Source organism: Hypanus sabinus, chromosome 7 (genome assembly GCF_030144855.1).
Source record: "Hypanus sabinus isolate sHypSab1 chromosome 7, sHypSab1.hap1, whole genome shotgun sequence".
Taxonomy (NCBI): domain Eukaryota; kingdom Metazoa; phylum Chordata; class Chondrichthyes; order Myliobatiformes; family Dasyatidae; genus Hypanus; species Hypanus sabinus.
In genome coordinates, this window is record NC_082712.1 from 353225 (window position 1) to 376584 (window position 23360).

Sequence of the window (23360 nt, forward strand, 5' to 3'; positions counted from 1 at the left end):
CCAAAATGCAATACATCACAACTGTAAACACGAGGAAATGTGCAGATGCTGGAAATTCAAGATCTCTTACTATCTTTGCTTTCAGTTAGTCCTGATGAAGGGTCTCAGCCTGAAATGTCAACAGTGCCTCTTCCTATAGATGCTGCCTGGCCTGCTGTGTTCCACCAGCGTTTTGTGTGTGTTACCTCACAATTGGCCTATTTTCAGCCTATATCTCTATCTGATCAAGATTCCCCTGTAATTGTTCATAACCTTCTACACTACTTAAAACACTACCTATTTTAGCTTCACCCACAAACTTACTAATCTTGTTTATACATTCACACCCTAATTGTTCGTATAAATTAATGAAGTATTGGGCTGGGGGGAGCAGGAGGAGGAGAGTGGTGGCTGACTGTGGGAGAAGCAGTGGCAGGGAGGAGGAGAGGGGCTCTCGAGAGTGGAGGAAGCAGTGGGGAGGAGCAGGTGGAGGAGAGGAGTAGTCCAGAGTGGGGGAAGATAAGAGGAATGGAGAGAGGGAGCAGAGTGCAAAAACTACAAAAGCATTTCAGGATGAAAGCAGAATTATAAAGGAACTTTAACCTCTAGAGACAGGAACTGAGATAATGGCTTATTTCGATATTGTACATTCTCTGTATTTCAGTGACCAGGCATCAGCTTCATATTGGTCTTACCTCACATTTCCCAAACTTCCAGACCCAAACTGCGAGTTCCTATCAAGGAAATCCCGTAATCCATTGAGTTCCAGTAGAACATTTGCTAGAACCTTTGCAGAAACGCTGCTCTCCAACTGCGAGAGAAAAGCCACAGTTAGTAATATGAATATCAAATTTAACCAATTGCACGTGTGCCTGCAATTGTGATACTGTCTATTAGCCTTACATATTGGCTGAACTCTCACTGCTTCACCTTTGACTACAATGTGGGAAGTATATATAGATTTACCTGCAAGTGGAAACTTCAAACCTACTTCGGCCAAATCCTCCATTATGAATAAGACTGAAAATCTACTGTATCTATGGCCCTGTAATGAGACAGGCAACTCCAGTATCTGGAGGATGGTCCTCCATTGCCCATCTAATTACAAGTGCAGGCGACTCTAAATGCCAAGTGACAGAGGGATGGATAAGAAGAAAAAAGGGAATAGAAACATAGAAAACTACAGCACAATACAGGCCCTTCAGCCCACAAAGTTGTGCTGAACATGTCCCTACCTCAGAAATTACTAGGTTTACCCATAGCCCTCTATTTTTCTAAGATCCATGTACCTACCTAAAAGCCTCTTACAAGACCCTATTGTATCCGCCTCCATCGCCCATTGCCGGCAGCCCATTCCATGCACTCACCACTCTGAGTAAAAAACTTACCCCTGACATCTCCTCTGTACCTATTCCCCAGCACCTTAAACCTGGGTCCTCTTGTGGCAACCATTTCAGCCCTGGGAAAAAGCCTCTGACTATCCACACGATCAATGCCTCTCATCATTTTATACACCTCTATCAGGTCATCTCTAATCCTCCTTTGCTCCAAGGAGAAAAGGCCGAGTTCACTCAACCTATTCTAATAAGGCCTGCTCCCCAATCCAGGCAACACCCCTGTAAACACGAGGAAATCTGCAGATGCTGGAAATTCAAGCAAAACACACAAAATGCTGGTGGAACGCAGCAGGCCAGGCAGCATCTATACAAAGAAGCACAGTAAACATTTCAGGCCGAGACCCTTTGTCAGGACTAACTGAAAGAAAAGATAGTAAGAGATTTGAAAGTAGGAGTGGGAGGGGGAAATCCGAAATGATAGAAGACGGGCGGGGGAGGGGTGAAAGTAAGAGCTGGAAAGGTGATTGGCAAAAGGGATACAGAGCTGGAGAAGGGAAAGGATCATGGGACAGTATGCCTGGGGAGAAAGAAAGGGGGAAGGGAGCACCACAGGGAGATGGAGAATAGGCAAAGAGTGACTGTGAGAGAGACAGCGAGAAAAAAAAAGGAGAGGGGGAAATAAGTAAATAAATAAGGGATAGGGTGAGAAGGGGAGGAGGGGCATTAACAGAAGTTAGAGAAATCAATGTTCATGCTGTTATGAAGGATGAACAGCTCTGATGGGCAGAAGGGTGCAGAGTTGCCCATAATTCCACCCCCCCCCCCCCCGGGAGAATCACAAACAATTACTGTTGCTATGCTGCTCATGAGAGAGAGAGAGAGAGATGAGGAGGAAACATGCCAGAACATCTGCTACTGAGAAGAGAGGGGAGAGAGACTTGTTGATTCACCGTATTATGACTTCTGAGAGGGTTATTTATCTTGTACCATTCTGTTCATTAACATTCCTCAGTGGACACGGAGTGGGCTGGTTTGATGAACACAGCCATTCAAAATTGATTGATAGCTGAGACCCCGTGAGTAGGGATAAAAGTCAGGTCTGGAGAGACACCCTTCAGACACACCAGGAGACACACTAGTGGACACTGATTGAGTGTTGGAACCCATGGGAAGGTGTGGGGCTTCGGAGACTGAACCAGAAGGTCAGTCAATAAAACTCACAGTGTTATTGCAGGGCCGGTAGGGACTTGTGTGTGTGTCCACTCATGCCAGAGTGACGGGTCCACCACAAAAGAACAGTCTAGCTGAAGGACAGAGGGGTCATAACTGAATGGCCACAACAACACGACGGATCAAGAACGCAAAGGAAGGTTTGACTGCTGTAGCTGTTACTTCTCGCTCGCTCTCTCTCTCTCTCTCTCCAACGATTACAACAACCATATCTCCCTCAGCACGCATGAACTGAACTGAACTTTATATTCTATGACAATTCATTTACCCCTAGACATCAATAGAGCTTGTTTATTATTGCTTATTATTATTCCTACACTTTTAGGTTTATTATTGCTAACGTGTGTTATCTATATATTTGCATTATTGGTATTGATTTGCTTATTTTATTAATAAACACTTTTGAATATAGTACCACCAGACTCCAACGGATTCTTCTTTCTCTGTTGGTCAGACATCCAGTTACGGGGTACGTAACAATGCCATCAGGTCAGAGGCTACCCAGACGAAATATAAGGTGTTCTTCCTCCAGCCTGAGTGTGACTTTATCTTGACAGTAGAGGAGGCCATGGATAGACATATCAAAATGGGAATGGGACGTGGAATTAAAATGTGTGGCCACTGGGAGATCCTGCTTTCTCTGGTGGACAGAGCATAGATGTTCAGCGAAATGGTCTCCCAGTCTGTGTCAGGTCTCAACAATATGTAAAGTACCGGACACAGCATACCCACCAGCCGACTCACAGGTGAATGGGGTACTTTATCAAATGCCTTGCTAAAATCCATATACACTACATCTACTGCTCTTCCTTCATCAATGTCTTTAGTCACATCCTCAAAAAATTCAATCAGGCTCATAAGGCACGACCTTCCCTTGACAAAGCCATGCTGACTACTCCTAATCATATTATACCTCTCCAAATGTTCATTAATCCTGCCTCGCAGGATCTTCTCCATCAACTTACCAACCACTGAGGTAAAACTCACTGGTCTATAATTTCCTGGGCTATCTCTACTCCTTTTCTTGAATAAAGAAATAACATCCACAACCCTCCAATCCTCCGGAACATCTCCCTTCCCCACTGATGATGCAAAGATCATCACCAAGGCTCAGCAATCCTCTCCATCACCTCCCTGAGTAGCCTTCCCGGCGACTTATCCAACCTGATGCTTTCCAAAAGCTCCAGCACATCCTCTTTAATAGCTACATGCTCAAGCTTTTCAGTCTGCTGAAAGTCATCACTACAATCACTATGATCCTTTTCCATAGTGAATACTGAAGTAAAGTATTCATTAAGTACCTATGCTATTTCCTCCAGTTCCATACACACTTTCCCACTGTCACACTTGATCGGTCCTATTCTTTCACGTCTTATCCTCTTGCTCTTGTATGAAGAGCAAGAGGATGTATGACAGGTGTTCAGAATTAATGACAGATGTGGTCTGTCAGGAATCCGATATGTAGGAACACATTTAAAAAGGAAACAGGAAATGAGTTACAGACAGGGCGAAGGTAAATCCAAAGGTCTTGCATATAAAGGGCAAAGAAATGACCATAGAAAATGTACGGTCCACTGGAGACGACAGGGGCTATCTGTACATGGAGCCAGAAGATCCAGATGAAAGCCTAAACGAAAACATTTGAAAGAGATTTTGTAAGTGAAGAATTCGGTGGAGGGATAGTGCAATTCTCCACATATAGAGGCGACACTTGATGCTTTGGCATGTTAAAAAGGGGATAAAAGGGGATTAAAGCTTGGGGTCTTTGTCTTGCTGAAAAACTGATCTTCCCCTAAGTTGCTGTTCTCTTGTAGACTGCATTGGGTTTTCCTCCATAATTTCCCTGTACTTTGCTTCATTCATTTTACCCTTAACTTCACAAGCCTTCCAGGGCCTGCGGCAGTGAAGCATCCCCACAGTATGATGCAGCCACCATCTAAATACATAGAATTTAGTCTGATGGCCAAAATCTAAATTTTGGTTTCATCAGACCACAGAACCTTCTTCTAGTTGACCTCAGAGTCTCCCACATGCATTCTGGCAAACTCCAGCCCAGTTTTCATGTGTTTTTTTTTCAACAGTGGTTTTCTCTTTGCCACTCTGCCATAAAGCTGAGACTGTTGAAGCACCCAGTTGTATGCACAGTCTCTCCCATCTCAGCCACTGAAGCTTGTTACTGCTACAGAGTTGTCATAGAACTGTTGTTGGCCTCCTTCACTAGTCCCTTTCTTGCACAGTCATTCAGTTTTTGGGGACAGCCTACTATCGGCAGGCTTACAGCTGTGCTTTATTTTTTTCATTTCTCGATGATTGACTTAACCGCACTTCAAGGGATATTCAGTGACTTGGAAATTTTCTTGTATCCATCTCCTGACATGCTTTTCAATAACCTTCTCACAGAGTTGCTTGGAGTGTTCTTTTGTCTTCATGGTGGAGTTTTTGCCAGGATACTGACTCACCAGCATACTGACTCATCCAGATACAAGTGTATTTCTACTGCAATCAATTAAAACACCATGGCTGCACACAGTGATCTCCATTTAACTAATTACATGACTTCTAAAACCAATGATGATTTGGTGTGTCATATTAAAGGGGGTGAATACCTATGCAATCAATTATTTTATATTTGTAGGTAATTTAGATCACTTGCACAGATCTGTTTTCACTTTGAGACAACAGTCTTTTTCTGTTGATCAGGGGCAAAAAAAAAGCCAAATTAAATCCACTGTGATTCAATGTTGTAAAACAATAAAACAAGATATCTTCCAAGGGTGGTGAATACTTTTTATAAGCACTGTATAACAGAGATAGGGCTGGCTACCTAACAAGTCCATGCCAACCATGTTGCCCACCAAACAAATCACAATTTCCTGTGCTCTGTCCCTATCTCTCTGAGCCTAGCCCCCACATGTATCTATCCAAATTTTTCGTAATGTTGTACCTGCCTCAACCATTTTCTCTGGCGGCTCATTCTAGATACTCACCACTTGCGGTTCAATGAATCAGATCTTTCCCCTTTCACCCTAAATTTATGCCCTGGGAAAGACCTTTACCATCCATCTCATCTGTGCTTCTCATAAACTTTAGTATTCCATATGTCACAATTCATTCTCCAACATTCCAAGGAATAAAGATCTAGCCTGAACAACCTCTCCTGATAACTCATGCCCTTGAGTCTCCGTAACATTGTCTTAAATGCTTTACACACTCTTTCCAGTTTAACCATGTCATTCCTATAACGGGTGACCACATGGTGAAATGCACTGAAATGGGGCAGATGGAATTCATTCAAGACTAATTTGAGGTGATACATTTTGGGAGTCTGAGTGAAGCTGGAACAATAACCCATCAATGGTAGCATCTTAGCAAATGTAAGGAACAGAAGGACCTTGGTATATAAGAGCATATTTTCTTGAAGGTGGCAATATGGACAGATAACATGGTTAGGAAGGCATATGGGATAACTGCCTTCATTTGCCGGAGAAACGTTATGCTCCAACTTCACACAAACCAGGATTCTAAAAAACAAGAATTTGGAAACTATGATTCTATAGAAAATGATGTTGCTTTCTGTAGCAGAGTAGGACAATTTTAAAAATATTATCTTATCAACTGGCATGGCTAAGAAGTAGACCATATTCAGCAACAGTAGCTGTCGCTTCTCACACTGAAAGATCAGTATCAAAATGTGTACTCACCATTATTGCCTGCTGCCTGTAGTGCTGCATGGACTGCTCCATCACAATGCTGCTATCCCAAATACTCCTGAAACATCAAAGCCACCTCTGCATTATCTCAGGTCAGGAATCTACCCTAGTTACAGACTACATTCTTCCAATAATATCCTTTGTGGAGCAAAAAACAAACTGTTGCAGGAACACAGCAAGTCAGGCCACATCAGTAGAGGGAAATGTAAAGGGAACAGTAGATACTTAGGATCAAGATCCTTCACCTGCATGAAAGGAGTAGAAGGGAGGTAAGCTGATATAGACAGAGTGTGGGCAACAGGGAAGGCTGTTGCAAGAGCTTGCAAGTGATAGCCGGATCCACATGAGGAGGAAGTTGGCAGATGCAAACAGGTATGGGGAAGAAAGATGAAAAAAGTGACAGAAGCTGGTAAGTGATAACTCAGGCAAAAAGGAGTGGAGACTTTGGAATGTGATAAGGAAGCTGAGGAATTGAACCTAAAAAAGCAGGAATGGCGGACACAAGGAACTGTTGGGACAGGAGGTAGTAGGGGACCCAGTGGAAGGAGTGAGTGGTTGATGAGCAGGTGGACAAATGGAAAGAAACTGAGAGTGGACCTGGGTAGATCAGGAGGGGAGAGAAATGGATAGTTGCAGTTAGCTTTAAGGACAGTTTACCCTTAATCAGATAAATTAATATTCACACTCCTGGGCTACATGGAGTAGCATGGCAGCATGGAGCAAATGAGGTGGTCGACGAATATAAAGAATATAAGAAGAATCTTCAGAAAGAAATTAGAAAAGCTAAAAGATACAAGGTTGCTTTGGCAAGTAAGGTGAAAATAAATCCAAAGGGTTTCTACAGTTATATTAATAGCAAAAGGACAGTGAGGGATAAAATTGGTCCCTTAGAGAATCAGAGTGGACAGCTATGTGTGGAGCTGAAAGAAATGGGAGAGATTTTGAACAATTTCTTTTCTTTGGTATTCACTAAGGAGAAGGATATTGAATTGTGTAAGGTAAGGGAAACAAGTAGGGAAGTTATGGAAACTATGACAATTAAAGAGGAGGAAGTACTGGCGCTTTTAAGGAATATAAAAGTGGATAAATCTCCAGGTCCTGACAGGATATTCCCTAGGACCTTGAGGGAAGTTAGTGTAGAAATAGCAGGGGCTCTGACAGAAATATTTCAAATATCATTAGAAACGGGGATGGTGCCCGAGGATTGGCGTATTGCTCACGCGGTTCTGTTGTATAAAAAGGGTTCTAAGAGTAAACCTAGCAATTATAGGCCTGTCAGTTTGACGTCAGTGGTGGTAAATTAATGGAAAGTATTCTTAGAGATGGTATATATAATTATCTAGATAGACAGGGTCTGATTAGGAACAGTCAGCATGGATTTGTATGTGGAAGGTCAGATTTGACAAATCTTATTGAATTTTTTGAAGAGGTTATGAGGAAAGTTGACGAGGGTAAAGCAGTGGATGTTGTCTATATGGACCAGTAAGGGCTTTGACAAGGTTCTGCGTGGAAGGTTCAATCTTTAGGTGTTAATATTGAAGTAGTAAATTGAATTCAACAGTGGTTGGATGAGGGATGCCAGAGGGTAGTGGTGGATAACTGTTTGTCAGGTTGGAGGCCAGTGACTAGTGGTGTGCCTCAGGGATCTGTACTGGGTCCAATGTTGTTTGCCATATACATTAATGATCTGGATGATGGGATGGTAAATTGGATTAGTAAGTATGCAGATGATACTAAGGTAGGTGGCGTTGTGGATAATGAAGTAGGTTTTCAAAGCTTGCAGAGAGATTTAGGCCAGTTAGAAGAGTGGGCTGAAAGATGGCAGATGGAGTTTAATACTGATGTAAGTGTGAGGTACTACATTTTGGTAGGAATAATCCAAATAGGACATACATGGTAAATGGTAGGGCATTGAAGAATGCAGTAGAACAGAGTGATCTAGGAATAATGGTGCATAGTTCCCTGAAGGTGGAAACTCATGTGGATAGGGTGGTGAAGAAAGCTTTTGGTATGCTGGCCTTTATAAATCAGAGCATTGAGTATAGGACTTGGGATGCAATGTTAAAATTGTACAAGGCACTGGTAAGGCCGAATTTGGAGTATTGTGTACAGTTCTGGTCACTGAATTATAGGAAAGATGTCAACAAAATGGACAGAGTACAGAGAAGGTATACTAGAATGTTACCTGGGTTTCAGCACCTAAGTTACAGGGAAAGGTTGAACAAATTAGGTCTATATTCTTTGGAGCGTAGAAGGTTGAGGGGGGACTTGATAGAGGTATTTAAAATTATGAGGGGGATAGATAGAGTTGACATGAATAGGCTTTTCCCGTTGAGAGTAGGGGAGATTCAAACAAGAGGACTTGAGTTGAGAGTTAGGGGGCAAAAGTTTAAGGGTAACACGAGGGGGAATTTCTTTACTCAAAGAAACTTCCAGTAGAAGTGGGAGAGGCAGGTTTGGTATTGTCATTTAAAGTAAAATTGGATAGGTATATGGACAGGAATGGAGGGTTATGGGCTGAGTGTGGGCCAGTGGGACTAGGTGAGAGTAAGTGTTCGGCACAGACTAGAAGGGCCAAGATGCCCTGTTTCCATGCTGTAATTGTTATATGGTTATATGGTACAGACTACCTGGGCAAAATATGAGGTTCATAATTCTTTTATAAAATTTCCAATCCCCTATCCAAAATAGCTCTTTTGGGCCAATCTCCCAGGAACATAGTAAAAAGCTCCACTAAAGCCCACGCAGATTACATTAAATGTCCTGGCCTTATCAACAAATTGTTACTAACTCAATGCCCTCGATTCACTTAATGCCTAAAAATGTACTGATTTCAACCTTGAAAATACTCAAACTCATTCTTCAAGGCGGCCAAGATTCAACCCCTCTTGGGAAGAAATTTCCTTCCACTTGTCTTGAACTTTAGTTAAGACCACATCTGTCATGTACAGTAATCAGCCAGCTCTCCTATTGGTGCTGCTCAAAAGTATTCGGTGCATGGAAGAGAAGCTAAATTGCCTTCGACCGTCATTGCCGCAGATCTGCTGTGTGCTTGTCCTTGCAGAAACAAAGCTCCAGAGCAATGTCATCAATCTTAAGGCATGCACCCCAGGAACTGGAGCTAATATTATTTTTTGACTATATGTCCTACAGGTGATTGTTTAGCACTTTGACCCCTGAGGAACACTGTTTTATTTAGCTGTATACACACGTGTGTGGTTAAATGACTATTAATTTCAACTTCAATTTGAATTCAGCACTGGCATGTTCCAATTGGAGGAAATACAAGGATGGCAATGTTCAGAAACCTTGGGAGATGAGAGATATTGCACATTTAGCCAAAAAGGAAGCAAGCATAAGGAAATTCAGGAAGCTAAATTCAAATAAGGGCCCTGAAAGAACATTTTTAAAAAATCACAGGGAAGAATTCAGAGAATATTCAGATCAAAAGATGACTTCTCTACTCTCTACATAAAGAGTAAGTACAGATGGCAGTGGGAGGATTAGAAGAAGGGGGTTTGGAACTCAGCTCCAGAAGGGGTTACTAAACAAGAAGTGTGATCAGCTAAAATTTCTCTTTCTTTTACGATAAGCTTTTGTGCAAGCTCAGCTCAGTCACATACCCCAAGATCCGAGTGAAGTAGATGCAAATCCCATTATGTTTTCCAGAAAATACAACCTCGGGTCCAGACATGGTGGGGGTCGTGGGCAGAGAAACCCCACTGTAGAGTGCAGGGCTCCCAGGAGAAAAGAGAGGAGTCGACATTCCCACAGGCTTCAAACCTATAGAGTATGACATGAACAGAAATAAACTATCACAGCCTGATGAAGTGCTGGGTGCAAGGGAAGGGCAGCAGAAGAAGAGAAGGAAGAGGGGTGATGGGAGAGGCAGAGGAGGAGGAAAAGGAAGAAGGCAAGGGAGGCAGAATTGAGGATGGGATAGCTGACAAGATGGGGGTTGAAGGAAAAGGATGGCTAATGAGGGACAGGGACAGTGGAGCTATTTGCTTATTAGTTAGTTAATAAAACATAATTCAAAATGCATGGAGTAAAGCAGAGCATCAATAAACAGTCAACAGTACAGTAAACAGCTTGCTGTCAGGTGACGAGACATTGGTGGTAGCAGGGTATTCTCACAACCTGAGAGAAGAAACTGATACCCAGTCTGGCAGTCCTTGTCGTAATGCTTCTGTACCTGCTTCCTGATGGTAGTGAGTCAAAGAGAATGTGGGATGGGTGGTAGGGATCCTCAACCATATTCGGGCCCTTTGTCTGCAATGCTTCTGGTAAATGTCACAAATAGGTTGGAGGAAGACCCGAGTGATCATCTGGGCAATTATCTGTAGGGTCTTGTGGTCCAATGCCTTGCAGCTTCTGTACTACACAACGATGTAGGAAGACATGACATTCTTGAAGGTTCTCCTAAAGAAAATTGTTAGGATGAGGGCGAGGAGCCTTGCATGGCTCAGTCTCCTAAGATGCTGCTGTGCCTTCTTGACCAGTGAGGTGGTATTGTGGGTCCTGGTTAGATCATCCATTACTTCCACGCCAAGGACATAATGTTCTTGCAGCATTGGGCAATCCTGTCAACCTGTTCTCAGCATGCTGGCAAACTACTGCAGCATCATCGGCGAACATGATGATGCAGTTTGAGCTGAATCTGGAAGTGCAGTCATAAGTCCACAGTGTGAACAGCAATGGACAGGGATACAAATCTGAGGGGCATCACTACTAAGCAAGATGTTGCTACTAAGTCAGACTGATTGGGGTCTTTCCATCAAGACCCAGTTATGGAGAGAAGTGTTGAGTCCTTGCGAATGTTCAAACACCAGCCTCTGATGGATGACAATGTTAAACACAGAGCTGAAGTCAATGAAACAAACCTGAAGTATGAGGCATCATTTTTTAGGTGGGACAGGACGACCTGGAATGTCAGGACTATGACACCCTCAGTGGACTGGTTTGAGCAGTAGGTGAACTGGAAAAGTGCCAATGTAGCTGGAAGATGGGATTTTATACGAACAAAAACCAATTGCTCCAAACACTTCACGAGTGTTGAAATCAGTGCCATTGGGTAGTAATCATTTAAGCCACCTACCATTACCATCATGACACCAGAATAATGATGGCTACCTTAAGGCCTGCAGGAACAGTGGACTATTTCAGAGAGACGTTAAAAACATCTGTTAAGACCTGTTAGCTGCACAGTCCCTCACTATCTGACCAGGTATGTTCTCTGGCCCTGTAGCTTTACATGGGTATACCCCGGCTAAGGTCGTCGCCACCTTGCCTGCGGCCAGACAGAGCACCTGTTCCTCAGGGAGCATGAAGCCTTTTCTCAATTTCACATCATTCAACTGAAATCATGCATAGAAAGCATTCAGACGATCTGGAAGGCTGCCATCAATGATATTGATGCACAGAGTGGACTTATATTCTGTTACGGTTTTGATACCTTGCCACATACACTGTGTGTCCCTGGTGTCACAAAGGTGTCTCTGGATTTTCTGTGCAAACTCATGTTTTGCAAGGGGAAGTGCAGCTCTTGCTGACTTTAGAGTCATCCTACCCCCGATCTCGTGGCACTGTCTCAGTTTAAAAGAGTGCACGAACCTCTGCAGTCAGCCATGATTTCTGGTTTGCCTTGACAGAGTAGTGTTTAATCACAAAAATGAACTCACTACACTTTTCTATGTGGCCAGTCACCAATCCCACAAATACATTAATGTTGATGTGATGATGGTATAGAAAACCTACAGCACAATACAGGCCCTTCGGACCACAAACAAGTTGTACCGAACATGTCCTTACCTCAGAAATTACTAGGCTTACCCATAGCTATCTATTCCACGTATCTATCCAAAAGTCTCTGAAAAGACCCTATCGTATCCACCTGCACCACCATTGCCTCTTCTCAGCTCAGTTTTGCAACCTATCAATGTCTCGCTGTAACCTCTGACAGCCCCACAACCTATCTACAACACCACCAACCTTTGTGTCATCACCAAACTTACTAACCCATCCCTCTACTTCCTCATTCAGGTCATATATAAAAATGACACAAAGGGTAGGGGTCACAGAACAGATCCTTGAGGCACACGACTGGTCACCAGCCTCCATGCAGAATATGACCCATCTGCAACCACTCTTTGCCTTCTGTGGCAAGCCAGTTCTGGATCCACAAAGCAATGTCCCCTTGGATACCATGCCTCATTACTTTCTCATTAAGCCTTGCATGGGGTACCTTATCGAATGCCTTGCTAAAATCCATATATACTACATCTATAACTCTTACCTTCATCAATGTGTTCAGTCAGATCCTCAAAAAATTCAATCAGGCTCGTAAGACATGACCTCCCATGACAAAGCCGTGCTGTCTATTCCTAATAATATTATGCCTCTCCAAATGTTCATGAATCAGGCCTCTCAGGAACTTTCTAACCACTAAAGTAAGATTTATTGGTCTATAATTTCCTGGGTTAAATCTACTCCATTTCTTGAATAAGGGAACAACATCTGCAACCCTCAAATCCTCCGGAACTTCTCCCGTACCCATTGATGATGCAAAGATCATTGCCAGAGACTCAGCAATCTCCTCCCTCGCTTCCCACAGTAGACTGGAGTATATCTCGTCCAGCCCCAGTGACTTATCCAACTTCATGCTTTCCAAAAGTTCGAGCACACCCTCTTTCTTAATGTCTATATGCTCAAGCTTTTCAGTCCATTGTAAGTCATCCCTGCAATCACTAAGGTCCTTTTCTGTAGTGAATACTGAAACAAAGTATTCATTAATGATTCCATATACTCATTTCCACTGTCACAATTGATTGGCCCTATTCTCTCACATCTTATCCACTTGCTCTTCACATACTTGTAGAATGAACATAGAACACAGAATAGTACAGCATATTACTGGCCCTTCGGCCCACAATGTTCTGCCAACCCTCAAACCCTGCACCCCATATAACCCCACACCTTAAATTCCTCCATATACCTGTCTAGTAGTCTCTTAAACTTCACTAGTGTATTTGCCTCCACCACTGACTCAGGCAGTGCATTCCACGCACCAACAACTCCCTGAGTGAAAAATCTTCCTTAATATACCCCTTGAAATTCCCTCCCCTTACCTTAAAGCCATGTTCTCTTGTACTGAGCAGTGGTGCCCTGGGGAAGAGGCGCTGACTGTCCACTCTGTCTATTCCTCTTAATACCTTATACACCTCTATCATGTCTCCTCTCATCCTCCTTCTCTCCAAAGAGTAAAGCCCCAGCTCCCTTAATCTCTGATCATAATCCATACTCTCTACACCAGGCAGCATCCTGGTAAATCTCCTCTGTACCCTTTCCAATGCTTCCACATCCCTCCTATACTGAGGCGACCAGAACTGGACACAGTACTCCAAGTGTGGCCTAACTAGAGTTTTATAGAGCTGCATCATTACATTGCGTCCCTTAAACTCTATCCCTCGAGTTATGAAAGCTATCACCCCATAAGCTTTCTTAACTACCCTATCTACCTGTGAAACAACTTTCAGGGATCTGTGGACATGTACCTGCAGATCCCTCTGCTCCTCCACACTACCAAGTATCCTGCCATTTACTTTGCACTCTGCCTTGGAGTTTGTCCTTCCAAAGTGTATCACCTCACACTTTTCCGGTTTGAACTCCATCTGCCACTTCTCAGCCCACTTCTGCATCCTATCAATATCTCTCTGCAACCTTCGACAATCCTCTACACTATCTACAACACCACCAACCTTTGTGTCCTCTGCAAATTTGCCAACCCACCCTTCTACCCCCACATCCAGGTCATTAATAAAAATCACAAAAAGTAGAGGTCCCAGAAAAGATCCTTGTGGGACACCACTAGTCACAACCCTCCAATCTGAATGTACTCCCTCCACCTCAACCCTCTGCCTTCTGCAGGCAAGCCAATTCTGAATCCACCTGGCCAAACTTCCCTGGATCCCATGCCTTCTGACTTTCTGAATAAACCTACCGTGCGGAACCTTGTCAAATGCCTTACTAAAATCCATGGAGATCACATCCACTGCACTACCCTCATCTATACGCCTGGTCACCTCCTCAAAGAACCCTATCAGACTTGTTAGGTACGATCTGCCCTTCACAAAGTCATGCTGACTGTCCCGGATCAGACCATGAATCTCTAAATGCCTATAGATACTATCTTTAAAAATCTTTTCCAACACCTTTCCCACCACAGACGTGAGGCTAACTGGTCTATAATTACCTGGACTATCCCTACCACCTTTTTTGAACAAGGGGACAACATTCACCTCCCTCCAATCCTCTGGTACCATTCCCGTACACAACAAGGACATAAAGATCCTTCAGAATCAAGTGCAACCTGTTCTTATTATAGAGGTCACACCATGCACCAGAAGAGCTCCCAATGATCCAAAAATCTGAATCCCTCCCCCTGCTGCAATCCCTCAGTCATGCATTTATCCTCCACCTCACTCTATTCTTATACTTACAGCAATCTGGAGATTACTACCTTTGAGCCTTGCTTCTCAGCTACTTTCTTAAGTCCTGCAGTCTGTTTTCAAGACTTTCTTTTTCTAACCAATATGTACCAATATGTATCACGACCTCTGGCTGTTCACCTTCCTACTTCAGGATATCATGGTTGCGATTTTGTGGTACTTATTTGAAACAGGGTAATGAATCACTCAGTATCCACAGAAACAGGAGGTCTTGGGGTGGGCTTGCGCTTCAATCTTACATGTTTGGTGAAGCCAGAGATAATCTTCCCTAGACTCACACTGCTAATGGAACCAGAATGTTTCATATAGAATGGTGAATCTCATGTAGTTGACAGGTGACATGTGAGCTGCATAGTTTCTGTTGTAATGCGAACTAGGCCTCAAGCTGTGGGCTTGCCTATTGCTGCAGTCAAGTGCAGCATCTGAGCTCAGATGAGGACTGGCCTCCATGTCAGTGCTGCCCCCCATTCGATCAGTGGAACGACAGGGTAGATTATGTGAGTCTGCACACTGCCTGGAGACTATCATAAATTTGCGGGACAGGATCTTGGACTATATGTGTATGTTTCTTGAATGATTATGTTTCTTCTTGCTCACTAGTTTGAATGCGCTGTGAATGTTTTGCACCTTGGCCCCAGAGGAACATTGTTTCATTCAGCTGTACCCAAGAACAGCTGAATGATAATTAAACTTAATTTTATTTAATTTGACATAAGAGGCTTTCAAGAGACATTTAGAAAGGCATATGAATATGAGGAAGATGGAGGGATAAGGACAGGGATCAGTTTTTATTTAATTTACTTTTTAGTTGGTTTGGTGCAACATTGAAAGTCAAAAGGCCAGTTCCCGTGCTATACTGCTTTATGCTCACGCACCGTTAAAAGCTCTATTTACAATGAGCAGAGAAGCCTTGCTACCGAGGCATTCCTACACCAGTTCTTATTGATTCACAAAGTAAACTTATTATCAAAGTACAGAAACATACGTTACTATATGCAATCCTGAGATTCATTTTCTTGGAGGCATACACAATAAATCCAGTAACCATAATAGAATCAATGAAAGACAACACCAACATGGCAGATAACCAAGGTGCAATGGACAACAAACTGCAAATGCAAAAAGAAATAATAATAATAATAAGCAATAAATAGCAAAAACATGAGATGAAGAGTCCTTGAGAGAGACTCCATAGATTGTGGGAACATTTCAGAGATGCAGCAAGTGAAGTTGAAAGAAGTTATCTCCTTTAGTTCAAGACCTTGATGGCTGAGGGGTGTTAACTGGTCCTGAACCTGATAGTACGGATCATGAGGTTCCTGATCCTTCTTCCTGATGGTAGCGACAAGAAGAGACCATAAGCTGGATGGTGGGATCCCCTGACGATAGATGATGCCTTCTTGTGACTACGATCGCATACATGTGCTCAATGGTGGGGAGGGCTTTACCTGTGATGGACTGGACTGTATCTGTTAGTTTTTGCAAGATTTTTCCATTCATGGGCATTCTCACACCAAGCTGTAATTCACCCAGTCAATATACTCTCCACCATGCATCTTTAAGGGTTTGCCTAAGTTTTAGATGTCATGCCACATCTTTGCAAACTATGGTTTCTTCGTAATTGCACTTAAGTGTTAGACCCAGGACTGATCTTCTGAAATAATAACACTGAGGAATTGGGAGCTGCTGACTCTCTCCACCACTGATTCCCTGATGAGAACTGTCTCATTGACCTTTGATTTCCTCCTCATGAAGTCAATTATCAGCTCCTGGGTCTTGCTAACATTGAGTTAGAAGTTGTTGAAGCAACACTCAACCAGATTTGCAATCTCCCTCCTAAATGCTGATTCGTCACCACCTTTAATTTGGTTTATGGCAGCTACATCATCGGCAAACTTAAATATGGCACTGGAGCTGTGCATAGCCACACAGTGTAAAGAGAGTAAAGCAGAGCCCTGTGCTGATGGAGTTTGTGAAGGACATTTGATGCAGACACACAGGTATCCTCCAAGGATCGCAGCATTTCTGTCCACCTGAAAGACTTCTAGCAGGATTGCGAAGTCCAGAATGGTCTTGAAGCCACATTTCTGTCAGGACAAGAGTGCAAAAGTGCCTCTTCTCCCACTGGTTCAGGTGAAGCCTGAAGTAATCCAATTTATTTTCCAAAGGCTGGACGTTAGCGAACAGACTCAACAGGAGTGCTGGCCTGCAGGAATCCACTTTAAGTTTTGTTTTAATGCTGTTGCACTTACTGTGCTTCTACATTCAAGCGCACTGATTCCGATGGCAACTTCCTGGAGCAGATGTTGTAGACCATGGAGTGAAAGCTGCCCATGTTAGTGTGCAACTGTGCAGCAACTTTGCTGTTCCAGTTGCCAGTGAGGTTAACGTTGCAGATTTAAAAATTCTTAATATTCAGCAGTGGTTTTTTTTTAGAAAAGACGAACAGGACAAGCAAATTTTACCATTGTTTAGAGCCAGAGTGGAACTGCGTCCAGGCACACTGCCATCTTTCAGATTTCTTATGAAAGTCTAGGCAAAGAAGTTTAGGTGTGGGGGGGAGGGGGAGAATAGCAGTGGAAGAGGGAGGGGAATGGTCTGCGGAGATGGTGAGAGAAGGGGAAAGGACAGAGAAGGGAAAAGGATAGAGAAGGGAGAGGTGAATGGTGGAGGTGGGAATAAGGAAAAGGTATGAGATTCAATAAATCAGTGCTTGACTGAGAGGGCCAACTTTAACCAATGTACCTGAAGCTGGAATGGCTGAGAGACTGGGACTGGAGAATGGACTCCCAGGAGGCATTGTGGAACCTGGAGAGGGAGAGAGACATGGACCCAGTGAGGGAGACATCACTCACGGCAATTTTACATCCAATAGCTAAATATCAACAGAAAATAAAAACAAAAAGACCTGCAAATGATAAAAAATCAGAAATAAAATCATGGGTTAACTGCATAGATACTTTTCACAATACAACTGTTAACAGGTTTATGCTAAAGGGAAAAAGGTTTAGATGGAATCTGGGGAAGAGATTTTTCACCCAAATATTTGGAATATGGGATGATAGAGGCAGGTACATAGAACAGCTCTGTAGATGTGCAATCACTCGATGAGTGTGGCCTTCTCCTATGAGGTTGTCTATTGGTGAGTCCTCAGGTTAGGTCCACTCTGGCTATAGAGACCAATACAGGATCCACATATTCCAGTACAGCACAGTACTGGACCTTCAAGGCCATGGTTTTGTGCCAGTCTAAATAAACCTATTCTATGATCCATGTAACCCTTCCTTCCTACACAGTTTTTCCAATTCTCCTCATTCCACGTGCCTATCTAAGAGTCACTTAGAAGTCCCTGTTTTATCAGCCTCAACCAGTACCCCGGTAGTGCTTTCCAGGTAACCAACACTTCTTTTTTTTTAAAAGAAATCCCTTTGACATCTCTCAGAAACTTTTCTCCAATCACCTTAAACTGATGTTCTCTGGTATTGGCCACTGATGCCCTGTGAAAAAGGTGCTGACTGTCCATGTCTCTAATAATCTTATATACCTGTCAGGTTGCCTCTCATCCTCCTTCGCTCCAAAGATAAAAGCCCTATCTTGCTCAACCCTGCCTCGTAAGATGTGCTCTCTAATCCAGGCAGGATCCTGACAAATCTCCTCTGCACCTTCTCTAAAACTTAATACATCCTTCCCATAATGAGGCAACCAGAAGTGAACATAATCCCCAAGTGTGGGATAAGCAGAGTTTTATAGAGCTATAACATTACCTTGTGGCTCTTGAACTCTATTCCCCGACAAATAAAGGCCGGCACACTGTATGCCTTCTTAACCACTAACCTTGAGAGATCTATGATTTCTCAGAACATTCAAGTATAATAGACTATGATGGTATATAGACTATAAGGTATAGAAGTCTAATTAAAGGAGCATTTGTCCATTTTGTAAGTCTTTCCTATGATCAAAGTCACTGCTGGATACTGCAGGACTATCCCATCAGCAAGTTGCTCAATAGCGTCGGACTTATTGGGTACCATTGTTCTGCTGTTGCATACTGTTGCACTGAGATGGTGCATGGTCCAACAAACCAAGTGAGTGAATGTCCTGGACATTTTTCGTGTGATCATAAGACCCTGTTGGACATTGGTAACGTACTATTCTGCAAGTCCAGTTCTCTAGTTTATTGCCAATACCGATGACAGGAGACCTGTGTTGCCTAGTTTGATGCAAAGTCGAAGCCATGATTTTGCCTGCTACAGTCACCAAAGAGGAGATTTAAGGTGGTGTGAAAGAGGCCTGTATTCTGTGCTTGGGTTGGGGGCTGGTGATGGACAATTTACTGCCATGTTACTCAGGGACTTTTGGCTATCCTATTTTTTTATTTGTAACTATGTTTTTCTGAAATCGTAGCCTTATGAGCTATTTGTGCTGTGTGCTGTTGGTAATCTGTTTTGCACCTTGGCACAAGAGGAATGCTGTTTCACTTGGCTATATTCTTGCATGGTTCAATGATAATTAAACTTGAACTTGATGAAGCAAGTGCTGGTAAACAGAATTAATATGGATGGTACTTGATGGTTGACGTGGTGAGCCAAGGGGCCTGTTTCCATACTAAATTACTCCAAGGCAGTGGGTGCATGGGAAACACATTCCCTGAAATGATATTCCTAGGAAAAGGCAGGAGGTCCTGAAAACTGACGACAAGGAGTTAGGAAGGAAGTTGAGAAGCAGGGCGTAAAGGTAGCAATCTTGGGATTACTGCGTGTGCCACAAGACAGTACTGGCTGAGGGATTGGAGCAGGGGACTGGGATTCAGATTTCGGGATCATTGGGACCTATTTTGGGGCAAGTGTTACCTGTACAAAAAAAACGGGTTGTACTTAAATGCGAGGATGACCAATATCCTGGCAGGGAGCTTTCCTAACGCTATTGGGGAGAGTTTAAACTACTATTGCTGGGGGGTGGGAACCTAACTGAAGCAATGGAGGAAGGGGCTGTTGGCTCACAAATAGAGAAAGCTTGGAAACAGCGCGAGAGGGAGGATAGGCAGATGATAGAGAAGGGATACACTCAGACCAATGGTTTGAGATGTGTCTTATTTTAATACACGAAGCATCATGAACAAAGTGGATCAGCTTCAAGCAAGGATCAGTACTTGGAGCTATGATGTTGTGGCCATTACAGAGACCTGGATGGCTCAGGAGCAGGAATGGCTACTTAGAGCACCAAGGTAGACATGTTTCAGAAAGAACAGGGAGAGAGGCAAATGATGTTCGGGTTATTTTATTTTATTTTTTTTTTAAAACAGACCACCCAATCGTAACAGGGACGTAGAAGAGCAGATAAGGAGACATATTCAAGGAAGGTATAATAATAACAGGGTTATCGTGGTGGAAAATATGAATTTCCCAAATATTGTTTGGCATCTCCCTAGAGCAAGGGTTTTAGATGGGGTGGAGTTTGTTAGGTGTGTTCAGGAAGGTTTCATACAAACATTGAAAATAGGTGCAATAGTAGGCCATTCGGCCCTTCTAGCCTGCACTGCCATTCAGTATGATCATGGCTGATCATCTAACTCAGAACCCTGTACCTGCCTTCTCTCCATACCCCCTGGTCCTTTTAGCCACAAGGGCCCTATCTAACTCCCCCTTAAATATAGCCAATGAACTGGCCTCAACTGTTTCCTGTGGCAGAGAATTCCACAGATTCACCACTCCCTGTGTGAAGTAGTTTCTCCTCATCTCGGTCCTAAAAGACTTCCCCTTTATCCTTAAACTATGACCCCTCGTTCTGGACTTCCCCAACATCGGGAACAATCTTCCTGTATCTAGCCTGTCCAATCCCTTCAGAATTTTATATGTTTCAATAAGATCCCCCCTCAATCTTCTAAATTCCAGTGAGTATAAGTCCAGTCGATCGAGTTTTTCTTCATATGAAAGTCCTGCCATCCGAGGAATCAATCTGGTGAACCTTCTCTGTACTCCCTCTTTGGCAAGAATGTCCTTCCTCAGATTAGGGGACCAAAACTGCACACAATACTACAGGTATGGTCTCACTGAGGCCTTGTACAACTGCAGTAGAACCTCCCTGCTTCTGTACTCCAATCCTCTTGCTATGAATGCCAACATACCATTCGCCTTTTTCACCACTGCTGTACCTGTACGCCCACTTTCAATGACTGGTGTACAATGACACCCAGGTCTCGTTGCACCTCCCCTTTTCCTAATCGGCCACCATTCAGATAATAATCTGTTTTCCTGTTCTTGCAACCAAAGTGGATAACCTCACATTTATCCACTTTAAATTGCATCTGCCATGAATTTGCCCAGTCACCTAACCTATCCAGGACACCCTGCATCCTCTTAGCATCCTCCTCACAGCTAACACTGCCGCCCAGCTTCGTGTCATCCACAAACTTGGAGATGCTGCATTTAATTCCCTCATCTAAATCAATAATATATATTGTAAACAACTGGGGTCCCAGCACTGAGCCTTGTGGTGCCCCACTAGTCACCGCCTGCCATTCTGAAAAGGTCCCATTTATTCTCACTCTTTGCTTCCTGTCTGTCAACCAATTCTCTATCCTCATCAATACCATACGACCAAAACCGTGTGCTTTAAGTTTGCACACTAATCTCCTGTGTGAGACCTTGTCAAAAGCCTTTTGAAAATCCAAATATACCACATCCACTGGTTGTTCCCTATCCACTCTACTAGTTACATCCTCAAAAAATTCTATAAGATTCGTCAGACATGATTTTCCTTTCACAAATCCATCCTGACTTTGTCCGATGATTTCACCATTTTCCAAATGTGCTGTTATCACATCTTTGGTAACTGACTCTAGCATTTTCCCCACCACCGATGTCAGGCTAACCGGTCGATAATTCCCCGGTTTCTCTCTCCCTCCTTTTTTAAAAAGCGGGGTTACATTAGCCACCCTCCAATCCTCAGGAACTAATCCAGAATCTAGAGTTTTGAAAAATTATCACTAATGCATCCACTATTTCTTGGGCTACTTCCTTAAGCACTCTGGGATGCAGACCATCTGGCCCTGGGGATTTATCTGCCTTTAATCCCTTCAATTTACCTAACACCACTTCCCTACTATCATGTATTTCCTTCAGTTCCTCCATCTCACTAGACCTTTGGTCCCCTACTATTTCCTGGAGATTATTTATGTCCTCCTTAGTGAAGACAGAACCAAAGTAGTTATTCAATTGGTCTGCCATGTCCTTGTTCCCCATGATCAATTCACCTGTTTCTGACTGTAAGGGACCTATATTTGTCTTAACCAATCTTTTTCTTTTCACATATCTATAAAAACTTTTACAGTCAGGTTTTATGTTCCCTACCAGCTTTCTCTCATAATCATTTTTCCCCTTCCTAATTAAGCCCTTTGTCCTCCTCTGTTGGACTCTGAATTTCTCCCAGTCCTCAGGTGTGCCACTTTTTCTGGCTAATTAGTATGTTTCTTCTTTGGACTTGATACTATCCCTAATTTCCCTTGTCAGCACTACCTTCCTTGGTTTATTCTTTTGCCAAACTGGGATGAACAATTGTTGTAGTTCATCCATGAGATCTTTAAATGCTTGCCATTGCACATCCACCATCAACCCTTTAAGTATCATTTGCCAGTCTATCTTAGCTAATTCACATCTCATACCTTCAAGTTACTTTTAAGTTCAGAACCTTTGTTTCTGAATTGAATTAACTATGTCACTTTCCATCTTAATGAAGAATTCCACCATATTATGGTCACTCTTACCCAAGGGGCCTCACACGACAAGATTGCTAACTAACTCTTCCTCATTGCTCAATACCCAGTCTAGAATGGCTTGCTCTCTAGTTGGTTCCTCAACATGTTGGTTCAGAAAACCATCCCGCACACATTCCAAGAAATCCTCTTCCTCAGCACCCTTACCAATTTGGTTCACCCAATCTATATGTAGATTGAAGTCACCCATTATAACTGCTGTTCCTTTATTACACGCATTTCTAATTTCCTGTTTAATGCCATCCCCAACCTCACTACTACTGTTAGGTGGCCTGTACACAACTCCCACCAGCTTTTTCGGCCCCTTAGAGTTATGCAGCTCTACCTATATCAATTCCACATCCTCCAGGCTAATGTCCTTCCTTTCTATTGCATTAATCTCCTCTCTAACCAGCAATGCTATCCCACCTCCTATTCTTTCCTGTCTATCCCTCCTGAATATTGAATATCTCTGGATGTTGAGCTCCCATCCTTGGTCATCCTGGAGCCATGTCTCTGTGATCCCAACTATATTATATTCATTAATAATTATCTGCACATTCAATTCACCTCCCCTTGTTACGAATGCTCCTCGCATTGACACACAAAGCCTTCAGGCTTGTTTTTACAACACTCTTAGCCCTTATACAATTATGTTGAAAAGTGGCCTTTTTTGATTTTTGCCCTGGATTTGCCTGCCTGCCACTTTTACTTTTCACCTTACTACTTTTTGCTTCTACCCTCATTTTGCACCCCTCTGTCTCTCTGCACTTGTTCCCATCCCCCTGCCACATTAGTTTAAGTCCTCATGAACAGCAGGACTTCCTTGACTTATTTCTATTTTCCT

General features: G+C 43.1%; 1 protein-coding gene across 2 annotated transcripts in view; it reads right to left on the reverse strand.

Annotated features, from left to right (window-relative positions):
* The window catches only part of nup155 (nucleoporin 155), a 283923-nt gene that overhangs the window by 111001 nt on the left and 149562 nt on the right, over positions 1–23360 (reverse strand). For both annotated transcript variants that reach the window (XM_059974027.1, XM_059974028.1), the window contains exons 17-20: positions 17509–17571; positions 9880–10039; positions 6248–6314; positions 675–790 (exon numbers count right to left, since the gene is read on the reverse strand). In XM_059974027.1, the coding sequence (XP_059830010.1) occupies positions 675–790; positions 6248–6314; positions 9880–10039; positions 17509–17571 (406 nt within the window). The remainder of the gene's footprint in view (positions 1–674; positions 791–6247; positions 6315–9879; positions 10040–17508; positions 17572–23360) is intronic.